Raw genomic sequence first — 14849 nt, 5'->3', positions numbered from 1 at the left:
GTTAATTTTTTATACAAATTTTCATTTGCAGGAGTTCATTTAAAATATCGCAGCTCTTGAACCCTTTACAATAAGTAAATAATTCTTTTTGCATTTGATACCCAAAGGTTCGAAGGGTCTTCTTAAATCTCCAGGATTGTCAACTGTCAAATTGCAAGGCTACTATGATTTTTTGAAAATGATGAATAAAAAATGATTATAAAACAGTTTTTTTTTAATGGAACGACCCCGTTTTTTCAATGGCAATCAAAAGAACATAAATTTTTATGCAGACTTTTATTAACATCTTTTATATCTATTAAAGTTTTTGAAATAATCGCAAAAACTGAATTTTAGCCTATTATTTTCATTTTTAATCAAGTAAAGTTCCGAAAAATACGATGAAATTGTGCTAATTATTAAAAGAAATGTTAGATTTGTTCACCATTTACATTCAAGAAGTTCAAAATTCGATAGCAGACTGACTGAGTTACTTTAGATAATTCACTATTTTATAAAAAAAACATAACTAAATATTGCTTATTTGATAGTTAACCAGCTAGAAACTAAAAAAATATTATTAAAGTTTAACAATTGATGACCATTTCACAAGGTCTACTTGATTAACTATGAATATTACGAAGTAAGATTTTTTTTTGTTATTTTTTTCAAAAACTGTAGAAATAGGTATAGAACGTATTAATAAAAGTCACCATAAGTACTGATGTCTTTTCGATTGCCGTTAAGAAAATAAGGTTGTTCCATATGAAAAAACTGAGTTATAATCATTTTGAAAAAATCATACTAGCCATGAATTTTCATAGATGATAATATTGATAATTCTAGAAGACTCTTCAAACCTTCAGTGATCCAATGAAAAAAAAAATTATTCACTTATCGTAAAGCGTTCAAGGTCTATGATATTTTAGATAAATCTTTGCAAATGAAATTTTTTACAAAATATTGACATATGTCAAAAACTGTAACAGATAAGTATATAATAACTTGGGTAATATAATATAACTTGGCGCCAATTTTTTTGGTTCCGGAAGCTTAGCCATTTTGAAAGTACTTAGAATGGTCTACTTGGATCGTATACAAAATTTTAAAGCTCTAGTTATATTAGAATTTAAAAAATTTCTAATGTAGGCGCCAAAAGAATCACCTTGTATAGGTAAAAAAAATGGAGTGAAAAATATAGGGTGGATAAAAGTGTCGGACCAACTTTCGATCGTGATCAAAAACGTTCAATTTTCTGAGAAACTTATTTTTGTTTTTGTTTTTAATATTCTTATTTGTTTCCTTCACAATCATTTTAATTATTGCTCTTTTATTTCCAGTGGTATGGAATTTGCTAGTTTATTAAATATTTATTGAATTACACATAAGGCACAACTTAGTGATTTAAAAAAAAGAAGATAAGTTTAATATTGGCAATGTCTGTCTGCCTTTTCCGCTATATTACTATAAATTCAATTACACACGTTCGAAAGTGCTAAAAACTAACTTAATTAAGTAGTTTTCTTCAATGAGTGTTTTCCTAATAACAATTTTTAGGTCCCTTTCATTTCTAGAACTTAGATAAAAAAATACAACATTAAAAAATGTACATTTACAACGATCGTCATCTTCAGATTTACGTATGTTTTTTTCTATTAATAGATATATTTTTCTCAAATCTAACTGTAACTGTAATAATTCTAAGTTTGTAAGCGTAAAAAGTTTAAATTAATCTGAGTCGACGATCAGCTGATTTTATTATTGTAACATCACTGTGACGTACTTGGATCTACATACTGAGAATAGCAAATTTGAATAATTTATTGTTTACATTTGTATTCAAATTGGCTGCTATTGCAACAACTTTCTAAAAATACTAACTAATACAATATTGCGTGCAGTTCAACACTTTCTGTGTTAGCAGGAAATTATCGTCAATTTAACAAAATGGTTTTACATAATTATATCGTTCGAAAAAGTTGGTCATATCTGATTGTAATAATAACGAGCCTAACTGACTTTCAGACGTTAAAACATCCAAAAATATACATAAAAGGCCATGGGCAGTACTAATTTTATTTATTGCAGAGGTTGCTGCAGAACAAAACATTGTTTTATTACAGAATACAAGTAAAAGTAAAAAGAAAAAAAAAGAAAACGAGCGATAATTCTTTTACACATTTGTTAAATGATATTACATAAAACAATCTGGAATTACTTTAAATCACACTAAAATTCAATTATTGTCTCAGCTGCCAAAATAATGTCATGAGCTGCAGATTTACTTACAACTGTTGAAAAACCTAAAACCACACTATGTATGCATGGATACAATTAATTTCAGACGTACTCAACTAACTCAAACACATGCAAATTGTGTACACCCTCGATTGAAATTAGTTTACAGAATAAATATCATAGGAGCACTAAATTCGCCCAATGTCTACTGAATCAACGCATTGTAGGTAAACGTAAAAATAAATACACCAACAACTTTGAATGTTTCCTTGTAATTAAATCTCCATATTGTCGATTATTCGTCACTTTCTCCACTTGCATCTGCTATTTATTTAACGATCAAGGGAATTGAATTTACGGCGAGTTATGGCCAAGCTGTATAAACTCTCAAAAACTAATTTTAAACTCTGAATAAACCTCATTACGAATTATAACGCTCTAATTCATTCTTTATTAGAAATCTGGATTTTATAATACGCGCTTTTGTGCAACACAATAAATATAAAGCGTCCTGCAATAAATTTGAATTAAATTAAGAGGGAAAGTACAAATTGGGAAATGACGCGCAGGTAGGTAACAAATTTGATTTGGGTGTTTATTCAAGTTTTTAATAACGCATTCGCCATTCTCATTTTTATTGCAAATTGTATTTACTCAGGCCGGAGCTTTTATGCAAGCCCCTTATTTACCTAATATAATTTTAACACCCTCCGTCATTTTAGGTAGGTGTTACTGTCTCAAAATATTAACTTGATCATAAATTTGTAAATTAGACGAAATTAAATTAATTGAAGGGACTAGAACAGATGCTTTTAACTCACTCTATTACAAAAAGAACGTCTCATTAGACCCCCTCCGGTTTTACTTTATTTGCAACCAATTACTACAATTAACTGAACAGTTTAGAGGCAAATGGTTTACGTGCGATTGGTTTAAAGGAGAACCGATTCATTTGTAAGTGAATTATTACAACTATTAAATTTATAACCACTGTAGTTCCGGTAGTTTGCATATTCATACAAGACCACGGGAAAGTTTGCATCATTTCTCTCTCAGGGTGTCTTTTTTTTCGTCTATCCAATCATTTTAAAACAAAACGTGCTGTGGAACTCCAATCGCAACTCTAAATTCAGTAGCAAGATTAATGGTTTTGTAAATTTAGAAGCGCTTTGTGTACGCGACTATAAGTAAATGGATTTTTTCAAACCCAACAAGAGAAAAGAGAAACAGATAACAGTTGTGGAAAGACCCCATTATGATTGTATTACGTAGGTATTTCTACATGAAATATGAAGTTTTAGGGTTGTTTTTATTTCATTTTGGGTTTGATTTCGTATTTAGAGAATGATTTCAAGTTAAAACACTTTGAAAAAGAAAGTTTCCAACTTTTATAGTCTACTACACTTTTTCTCATAAAGATGCCTTGGGAGAAAAATTAGTCAACTTTTTTTAGAATGATACTTTTCTAACGGAAAATTTGGAGAATAATGGAGAATGTAAAAGACGTGTTTAAAAATTAATTTTGAAAACAGTCTACAAAATAGTTTCAAAGCAGAATCTAGAGAAGGATACTGAAACAATGCTAAAGAATAACCTAAGAAAATTCTAAATGAAACTATGCACGTAAAAGAGTTTTGCAAAGCCACACAGTAGATTTCAAATCTAGAAACGGCTCAGAAATAAATAGAAATTAACATTAGGAAAAATTAAGAGAATACTAGACAAGCAATGCAGAGAAAAAATCTAAACGAAATTAGAGAAGAGAAGCAGAATGGTATCTAAAAACTATTGACAAGTAGAATGATTTTTAGTAGAGTCTAAAAAATAATTGCAAAAAAACACATCAGGAGAAACAATTTTTAAAATAATCTAAAGAAATGTTCAGATTTTTAAACTAGGAAAGGAAAGAATCGTGAGAATTTAAAAAAAAATTAAAGTATTAATAGAAACAATGCTAAAGAATAACCCAAAAAATTTTTAAACAAAAATTCACAGAGTAAAGTCTAAAAAAGAACTTGGAGAATTTAAAAGAAGTGATGATACAATAATTTTGACTACATTCTACAAAATAATTCTGTAGAAGAATCCAGAGATGATTTATAAAGAAATCTGGAGATGGGCTTATAAAATATTCTGAACAAGAATTCAGATTTCTGATCTAGAAACGGCTTTAGAAAAAAATCATAGAAGAATCTTAAAAAAATTCAAATGAGTAAAGAAACAATGGTAATAATCCAAGATTAGAAAAATTTTGAACTAAATTGGAGAAGAATTTTGAAAAGATGCAGAATGAAATCTACAAAAGTAGAACAAGTATTTAGAAGACTTTTTAGTTTACTGACTAGAAAATAATTGTAAAGGAGCATTTGAAGAAGAATTTGTAAAAGAATTTAAAGATGGGCTTGTACAACAATTTAAAGAAGAGTCGAGAGTTTAGGTTTAAAAAAAAATTGAAAAGAACCTGAAAAAAAAATATGGAAAAAGACGCAGAGTAAAATCTAAAAGAGAATTTGGAGAATATATGTAGAGTAGGAGAAATGTTTGTAAAAGAAGTTGAAGTAGAGTCTAGAAGATAATTGAACAGAAACTTCTGAAGAAGAATATATAACAGTTTTGAAGTTAGGTAAGTTAGCACAGAGAAGAGTTTAGATATCAATTTAAGAAACGGCTTTAGAAGAAAATCTTAAGAAAAATCAAGAGAAGAGTAAAAAACAGTGCTAATAATCTACGAGCAGAAAAATTTGAGACTAAACCGAAGAAGTATTTTGAAAAGAGTCAGAACGAAATTTAAAAGAGAGTTTGGAAATACATGAATGAAGTGTTTAGAAGAGACTTCTTTTTAGTCAAGAGAATAGAAAATAATTGTAAAGAAACATTTAAAGAACAATATATAAAACGATCTAAAGATGGGCTTATAAAACAAATTCAAAGAAAAGTCCAGATTTCAGATCTAGAAATGTAAAGTAACAAAGAATTAGAAAATAATTTTTAGAAAAGTCTAGAGAAGATTCAGAAACAATATGCTAAAGAATAATCTAAATAGATTCTAAACGAAACGAAACGTAGTATTTGGAGAATATCTCAACATATCTCTGTGTTTGTAAGAGAATTTCTAATAGAGCCTATAAAATAACTGTAGAGGAACATTTGAAGAAAATAATCTAAAGGAAGATGTGTAAAATAATTCAAAGGAGAGTCCAGGTATCAGATCCAGGAAAGAATCAGAGAAGAATCTTAAAAAAATTTAAAAAGGAGTAAAAAAACAATGCAAAGGAATAATCTATAAAAATTCTAAACGACACTAGAAAAGAGTTCTAAAAAGAAAATTTGGAACGTTTATGTGCTCATTTGTTTTATTTACGTTGTTTTTTGTTGTTAATAGTGTAGGTGGGAAAACTATTAGGTCGTACATAATCACTGTGTCATAAACGAACAGGTTTTAAAATTATCAAGTTGGTTGTAAAAACAATTAAATTTAAAAATTCTAACGTTCAACATTTTCAGATAAAGACGTACTCGAATAAAGTTTTCCTAGTAATGGATGAAAAAATTTTAGAAAAGTTGATGGCTAACGTAAAAATCATTCGAAAAACTTGAAAACATAATTTTTACAAGTTGATAGCCACATTAACCAATACCACAATTTGTCAGAATCACCCCCAAATCGGCAAATGATTTGTTCCCTGTTTTCGAAAACTGTCAAAACAAATAATCATTTCCATTCGAAACAACCTCCGAACAATCAACAATATCTGCCTTTTAACTTTCTAAAAGCCATTCTTACTTAACCGTGGATAATTATAGCGATTTTTGTTTGCAAATTAGTTTAATTAGTCGAAACAAAGGTGTCTGCTGGTACTAACTAAAAGCTTGCTAGAAGACATCCCTCATTGTTCGTAATGGAACATTCATGTCAGGTGATAATATAATGTTGGTATTTCAGTTGAGAACTTTGCGTCACATGAAGTAGAAAATACCAATTAGTCCAGTGTATGCCAATGAAAGTTGCTGTGTTGTTTAGAATTTCAAAGGGACCAACAACCCAATTGTTAAGCCAGCAAATAAGCTAAATGGCTCCGAGCCAATTCAATTTCTTTCGAATCTACACGTACCGAGCGGAAAATGTACTTAACTTTATCAATATCTATTGATGAAATTTCGTCTGGAGATTCCTCTTTGGCTCCCGGTATTAAAAACAAGGAGTTATCAGATCACGCTCTTCAATTTTACAGTTACTGCAAGATTACTGTTTTCATCAATTAAGGTGATTATACCAACACAATAGTCAGATTGAAGCCGGAAAATTGCTTTGTGCTAATACATGCTGCAAACGACAAGAAAAAGCTTTATGCCGTCGTAATTAAGCTTTACGTCTAAACAATATTAAATTAAAATCGCTGAGCATGAATACAACATTTTATTCAATTTAATGTCAATTAGGCTTAACTTTTATTTCGCCTTAAGTTTTGTATACTTGTTGCTAGAGCTTTCCCTAACGAGAAAGTGACATTCGTGATAAACGCACGAGAGGGAACATCTTGACATTAAAGTGTCTCCGTCATGCAATTCTTGCATTAAGACTTTACCTCTTCAAACAGGCATATGTGTAATTAGGAGGAAAATAATTTGCCGTTTTGCGTATCACTGAAGCAATTTGTGTTAAGGCGCACAAATTACGTTGTTATTGACACGTCGGCACACCGCACACAATACATTTAAATTATCGTTAATTTAATTAGCTGTTTGTGACACTTTAGTTTGTTGCGACGCAATTTCGAAAACGATTTCAAAACTTATAAATGATCCTCGAAAGGTTTCGAAGGGATTTTCGCAGTCCATGCAATTTTATTAATACAGGACTGAAAAAAAACTCACAAGTTGGGAAACGAATGACAGTAGTAGCACATAATCCAAGAAAAAACCTTCGAATATGGAGTGAATGTGACAGGACTGGCTGAGGTATCGATCATCGGATTTGGCCACTGATATTTATTTTTGGCTTCGTTTATGAAATTATTTCTTCTAAATTCATCCTTTTGCTTCCTTTTGAATCCCAAACCGTAAAGGATAAGAGGAGCAATGCGTGAGAAGGAGCTTAAAGCTTATCGCAAATTTTATGTGGCGACGTATCTTAGAGCGATCGATTGGGGTTTTCAAAGCACAAGTGAATAGAAAGAAATTGTTATTTCTGAGATACAGACATCTCCTGTTTATTCTTGCGGACTCTAGTGATGTTTTTAAGATATGTAAAGAAGTAAATCTTTGATGAAAATGCTGGCGGTGTAACATACAGTACAACCTCTTTAAGCCGAACGGAGTGTATCGTGTTATATTCCAATATACAATCAGTATACTGTGTAATAATATTTATTTAGATATTAAATTGCATCAAAACATTACGAATGTATTTTGCAACTCACAACAAACAGTATAATGTATTCTCGTTGTCATATCGCGGTAGACCATGACTGTGTAAAACGACCTTTAGGTTTGGTAACGAGAAGTGATAAAGTTACGTTTACATTTGATTGTCAAAATTCAAATGTCAAACAAAATTTGAGGTTACTTTAGAAAAAGCAATGTCACAGTGCTTGAAGAACACTAAAACCTTATAAAATGCTTTGATTTTCAAACTCAATAATCCACTACAATAACACACAAAAGTGACAAAAAATTTTACAGTTTTGACACATCTAGTTGGAAATACCACCTGTTTATATGTGAAGATACTAAAAATAGCAGTATAACCAACTTAAATTTAAATTTGCACAGCCTACCGGGATATCATTGAATTTGAAAAAGAGTATATAGAAAATTAAAATCTAGAATACTTTTGACTTTTTGTGCGTACTGTTTTAAGTCTAGAAAAAGATGAGAATCTTGATATTTCTTGATCTTGATAAAATTGAAAAACTATTGCAAATTCCAAATACTCTTCTCTATACGTTTAGTTTGGAAGACAAAACTTTTTTTGTATTTACTCGTCTACTAACTTGTCTACAGTTGGCGCTAGATACTTTCTACTATTTAGAAATTAACAGATTCGTCATCGTTGAAAAAAAAACGAGTAAACGGCAATGTGGTACACAAGAGACCAATCAGCAAGATATTTTCAAAAATCCAGTTGTGTTGCGTTAATTGTTGGCAGAAATTGTAACACTTATACTAAGTGAGTGGGGAAAAATTATGAAGACAACTGCTATAGTGAATTTGTAAAAATTTATAAAAACGTTTATTATAAGCTGATGCAGAAATCGAGTAGAAGTAAAAAATTCACCACTTAAATGCTTTGTTTAAGTAAAATAGAACTCGTGATGAAAATATTTGGAGAATAAAATTTTTCGTGAAACACTATTTGTGTGCAGTTTATTTTATTGATAAGTAAGGAAAATCAATAGACATTTACTTTTTATTTTATTTACTTGTTTTTTAATATGTATATACTTTTAATTTTTTACCTTTTAGGATTCATTGTTTTAGAAACATACTGCACTTGGTATAAGTATAACAAAATAAGCGATGACAAAATATACTGAATCTTTATATTTTTTATAATCATTAATTGTGTATTATGTTCTTTTATTATTTAAAATTTGGTTTACATTTACTACCTCGATATCATATACCATAATATTCAGGGTTACCAAAAATTTAAACACGAACATATAAGATTATGAGATTAGAGTGTTTATAAGTTAAAGAAAAAACAAGAAAAAATAAACAGAAGAGTGTTTATACTTCTTGTAATTGATTGGTTAAGACGAGAGTGTTACTGTAAGAATAAAAACACATTCTTTTTCTGTTTATTTTTAGTGAATTTAATGCATTAAAAATGATATTTTTAACAAAAATTATTTTATTTCTGGAGTCAAAAAGTTTACTATTGTTCGTAGTAAAAAAAATAACTCGATTTTAACTAAGTCTAAGCAAGTTCAATTGGTTTAGCTTTCTTGAATTAAGTATCTTCAAAGTTTTTTATTTAGGTTTTATGGTCTTTGAATTTTTAACTAGGTAGTTTTCGACTTTATACAGTGTGCTTTTAATAGTACAGTTTTCTACACTTTTGATCCAACTTTTCTTACACAAATAAGACTGAAAAAGAAAAATTCACAAATCAAAAACGCTAGTTAAAGTTAAAGACACATAAATACTCGAAAATGGCGCAGTTTTGAAAGCCAGAGCATAGATATAAAAAACGGTATGTACTTAAAAAACGGTGAGCTTACGACAATAAAAAAATTATAGGCTCGTTGAGGAATTTTTGCTGAGAATTTAGTGACCTACAACTTCGTTTCTTACATTTCTCTTGAATATTTCTCTGTTTGAAGAAAAGATAAAGCGCAAAATTTTAAATTTTCAAAGGTCCCCATTTTAACTTTGCTGCATTAAATTTGACGATACAGAAAATTATGAATTATTTTTTACTGTGCCTCCTAGCAGGACGTTAATTTTCTAGAAGGAACAAACAGCAGTAACAAATATTTTGGATGTTATATAATTAATAATCCATCGTTTTTACAATAAAAGGAACAAACGTTGAAATAATCTGAAAACGTGTTTATTTTGTCATTCTGTAGCATATGTTACACTTTGGCGGACCCAGTTAAGTGGCTCTGGTATAAATAATCCTGCACATTATATAATTAAGTATCTAAGCTAAGTTAAAAAGGGAAATGTATTTTTACCCAGACATTCTATTAATAGATTTTAATTATAGGCTGGCTACGTGAAGAGTTTTAAACTTGTTTCTTGTTTATTTTTATTGCTTATTGTATTAAATCGTACCTAGGAAGTGGGTGTTCAATGTCATTATCAGTAGCATAAAAATAACTAGTTTTTCGCAAACCGCCGACCGATAAATAAAAAATTTATCAACAGGAAACGTGCGCGTATTATTCGATAATAGCAAACTCCCAGCTCTGCCATTTAAAATTAGTAAGGTCATTGCCATCTGATTCAAAATTATTCCCATGTCAGGTTATGAAAATGGCAAAATATTTACGTTTGAATATTAAATAGCTACGTTGGAAAATCCTGTGTGGGCTGTTCCCAATGGAAATAGACACATTGTGCGTCATTGACACATTAACCTTCTCTAATAAGTAATAACTGTTCCTGACTTTACCCATTTCTTGAAAACATTTTAAAATGGAATTGTTTTTGCGGTAGACCGAGGCCATTAAATGTCCACCACATTTCCCATAAATCCATTCATATACCACGTAATAGAATTTTTATTTGTAAATGTATCGATCCGTGTGAAGGATAAACCGCGTTCGATAACCGATATTTATTAGCCAGCGAGCATCATCATTCATTTAACCAGGACCGGATTAGGTCGCGGAGCCCCGAAGCTAATACCCGGCGCCTCCACCTTTTTTACCCAATAATTATAATTTTAATTATTAAATTTGCGCCACCGTACGCTTTATTATTTTTTTACTAACTTAAAAAATAAAAATTACAAAACGATAAAAAACAAGGTAGGGCCACCAATGTCGCATTTTTTTACTGAAATGTATCAAATCGCTAGTTTTGTATTTATATTACTAGTCAGTATGTTTTTAGTAATTAAAAAAAAATGAGAACAAATGTGAAAGCACAGGGTGCTTTAAAAGTATTCTACCAATTTTCAAATGGTAATAAAGACCTAAAAAGAGATTTTTTCGAAAAAAATAAATTTTTTATTTTTTTCTCCTCATCAGCTGGCCTAATTTGTTAATTTTCTCGAATTTAATTTGTTGTCGAATTGCTAGATTTTTAAATGTCTTGCTCATCATAAAACACAAATTAGTGTTTTATTTTTTAACAAGAATCTGCTTAATGCTGCAAGGTCTTCAATCTCTGCTTACTGCATTAAAAAAAAAGTCTGAAGTTCCATAACTTAACTAAAAAATTTAATCTTTAACGATCTTGTAAAAAACGACTTAAATAATTTTTTGTCATAGCAATTGTAACTGAATTATGTCTTTTATCAATTATACGTGTTATCACTTATCACTACCCAAGAAATGGTTCGAAACTTTTGAATCAACCTGTATTATGTATTATTAGGTCTGTTGAGACCCATTTTCGAGCAACCGACAAAAAAATCGTAGTTTTCACACTGTATGAAACAGGGTGAGTCAATAGTGGGTTATTTCTGATTTTTTTAATCTTCACAGCTTTGGTAAAATTTCATTATAAACTATTATTATTTAAAAAGTAAAGAACCAATGTTAATTCAATTATTGTTTTTAAAAGTCTAATGTAGTATCCAAGTGGTAAGTGCAATTAGTACTTCTGGTTGCATATGAGGACATGTCTGAAATAACCTACAACTGACTCACACTGTATTAACCGCATTTAAGTCTTTATTATCTAGATTAATTTGTGTAGATCTATTAAAATTAAGGATTTAAGAACAAATAATTATTTCCAATATCTACAATGTAATAATGGTTTTTTAAATAACTCTCTCTTGTCTCTCTTGAAATTTACATTAACTTACATACAACTATAGTTTACATAACAGCAAAGATAATATTTTTCTCTATCCCTTTAAATTCCCTGGAAGACTTTCAGATTTAATATGCAAATCTGTACTTGCTGATAAATACATTATTATTTTTTCTGTGCACGATGTGACTTTTTTCAGATTTTTTTACAATTTCTTATAATCAATAGTATTATGATTATGAATTAAATAGTAATCAACCGAAATTTTCGAATTACTAGTGTCATTCTAATACATCTATAATTGAAAAATATGTAAAAAAATTGTAGTAGCCCCTTAATTACGCTTTTAATTTTTATTTATTAATTTATTTATGAATTATTTTTTGAGGATACCGACATTTTTCGTTACAGATTTAATTAATTAATACTAAGTCGCTGCAAAAAAGATTACTTCTTATATCACTCTGAAACAAACGATGCTTGAATCTTGTTTTATGAAAAATTATGTACAAAAATGTCGGTATCCTCAAAAATAATATTAATTAAAAAAAATTAAAAACGTAGTTAAGGGGATACCAACAATTTTTTTACATATTTTTGCAAAAAACATTATAATTAATATTTAACTAAAAATAGAAATTCACATACATAGAGAAAAATATAAAGTATTAAGTAGCACACTTCAAATTTTGTGATTATTGGTAATTTCTGAAATATAGTAGAAATACAGCGTGGTCCCGATATAACCTGCCAAATAAAGTCCAGCAATAGTGCACAAAAATAATTTCTAATAAAAGTTTTTACGTTTTCGAAATAAAAATCATTGAAAATTAGATTAAACATTGTTGTGCGCTAATGATTTAAAAAGGTAAGTATGTTTGCTTAATGCTTAGATATTGTAATTCTTAGAAGCACTAGCAGTTAATTTCTGACTGTGACTGTGATCAGTAGCGTCGAATGTGTGTGGATAGGGGTTAATTTATCTTTATTATTTTTGAACTAAAAAACGGTTTTTCGGACCTTCTAGATCCTCCCAAATGAGCCAAAAAAAATTTGGCACATTATATCCGGTCCAATGGTATACTTTTAACAGACTCAGCCTGTATATTAGTGCTTGTTTTTTCGTTTTTTCATATTTTTTTGTTTGGTGAGCTTTTCCTTGAAATGAAGAACATAAACTTTAACTTTGCTTAAATTTTATCATCGGTTTTAACGTGTTGTGACAAAATCTTAAGCATTTCAGAGAATTTAATTCCATGAAATTTATTTATTTATGTGACATTTGATATAATAGCATTCTGGATTAAACTTTTAATTCGCTATCTGCAATCTACAGCTCCTATTCGGAAATAAAATTAACTAGACGCCCTCTGGTGATGACTTTTGAACTATGTCGAAAACAGTAAAGAAATTTTCGTAATGCCGCATTTAACTGACATTCAATGAATTGTTCAACAATTTTGCGTGTATAGTGTTAATTACTTACAATAGAAAGAATTACTTTAAAAGTACGTGGTGGTAAATACTAGCGTTGACTTTGGTTCTGTAGTTTTTTCGGTATAAAGTGTTTATTGTTGGAACTTGAAAGTGGATAAAAAGTGAAAAATATTTAAATTTTGATTACAAAGTGTTATCAAACAGTTGTCTAATTAAAGATTATAAGTAATGGATCACAGCGAACACAAAGTTTGGCTCAAGAAACCAATAAATTAGTGAAGTGTTATGAATTTTAGGTTAAAATTTTCCACTGAAAAAATCATTAAATGCTGCGGTAAATCTACAAAACTACAATAAAGATTAATAACTGCTGATACATTTAAACGTAAATTATGCCAAAAGGTAGGCTTTTCAATGTCTTTGTAATAATTTTCCAATAAAGAAAGTGAACCAAACAGTCATTCGTTATTCGTGTTTTCCTCGTCATCTCTCATTTGTCAACATAAGTTTCTTGCTTCAAAGATGCAATAATCATTCCGCATAGGCAATGTAATAATTGTGAAGCCCCAAAATTCGTACAACGCTCAAAATATCCAATAAACATTTTCCCGCCATTTATGGTTACTGTTTTCGACCTAGCTCAGTGGCGCCCCCAACGGTAATTTTATTTCCGAATACCATTAGACATCTCCATGACAAAGTTATTTTTTACCGAAAACATTATCACCTAAGTGACTTTTTTACCGAAAATATTATCAAATTAAGATTTAGCCAATTAGTCTGAGATGCGCTGCGAAAAATTAGTGAAATGATAAAAGTACAAATGCTTATTTAGCACAAAAGGTACAACTTTTTTTAAAAACATTTTTTTTATTTGTAATTTTTCAATTAAAAAAATAGCAAATTTACTTAAAGTTTGAAATAAGATAACACAGAAACGTGTACCCGCCTATGGGTATAAAAATCAAAGAGCCAAACTATTTTCGTTGTGATAGAAACGGACAATTTAAACAATTTAAAATAACATTGAAAATCCTGTATGTATGAAAGCACTACCAAAACTTTTGTTACATTAGTTAAATAATCCGGCCCTGTGTTTAACGGTCCATAAATTCCGAAACCGTCGGAAAATTTATAAGTTGCCGATGGCATCGTTTAGTCTCATGATCGCGAAATGTATTTCCCGAAGAATAACACTCAAGTCTCTATTTTATTGCAGACATAACATCGGAGCAAATGTTGATCCAGCGTCTGGCCGAGCTGCAAGTGAAGCTCCAATACCTGGACTCCATGTACAGAGCCAGACAGGAGGACCTGCAGCAGCTGACTCAGCACATCGACCAGATCGGTATTCCCAACGACAACACGACCACTTTCAGCTTTCCAACGCCTGAACTTCGGCCTGAAATCAAACAGCTAATCAAGAACATGTCGGGAATGCATGCCGCAACAGGGCTGAACCCGCCCATTATGCTCCGGTTGCCCTCTTCCTATCACTTCCTTCCGCATCTGCTCGACGACCCATCGAGCCTACGACTGGCCTATCTGATGTCCAAGGGCAGGAATGGGGTGTCGGTGGTCATGGGAGTGCCCACGGTGAGAAGGGAAAAGCAGAGCTATCTGATGGACACGTTGCAGAATCTGATTGATGGGATGAACAGCGCTGAGGCTAATGATTCTTTAATCGTTGTTTTTGTTGCCGAGGTGAGTGATCTCTTAATTCATTTTTGACCGTTTATTACTCAATTCGAGGCAAG

General features: G+C 30.3%; 1 protein-coding gene across 1 annotated transcript in view; it reads left to right on the top strand.

Annotated features, from left to right (window-relative positions):
• Nucleotides 1-14849, top strand: part of Mgat4a (alpha-1,3-mannosyl-glycoprotein 4-beta-N-acetylglucosaminyltransferase a) — a 125907-nt gene that overhangs the window by 51950 nt on the left and 59108 nt on the right. The window contains exon 2 of the mRNA XM_008202385.3: nucleotides 14312-14796. Within this exon, the coding sequence (XP_008200607.1) occupies nucleotides 14312-14796 (485 nt within the window). The remainder of the gene's footprint in view (nucleotides 1-14311; nucleotides 14797-14849) is intronic.

This window comes from Tribolium castaneum, chromosome 1, assembly GCF_031307605.1.
Source record: "Tribolium castaneum strain GA2 chromosome 1, icTriCast1.1, whole genome shotgun sequence".
NCBI classification, from domain to species: Eukaryota; Metazoa; Arthropoda; class Insecta; order Coleoptera; family Tenebrionidae; genus Tribolium; species Tribolium castaneum.
This window is presented reverse-complemented; position numbering and strand designations above follow the sequence as displayed.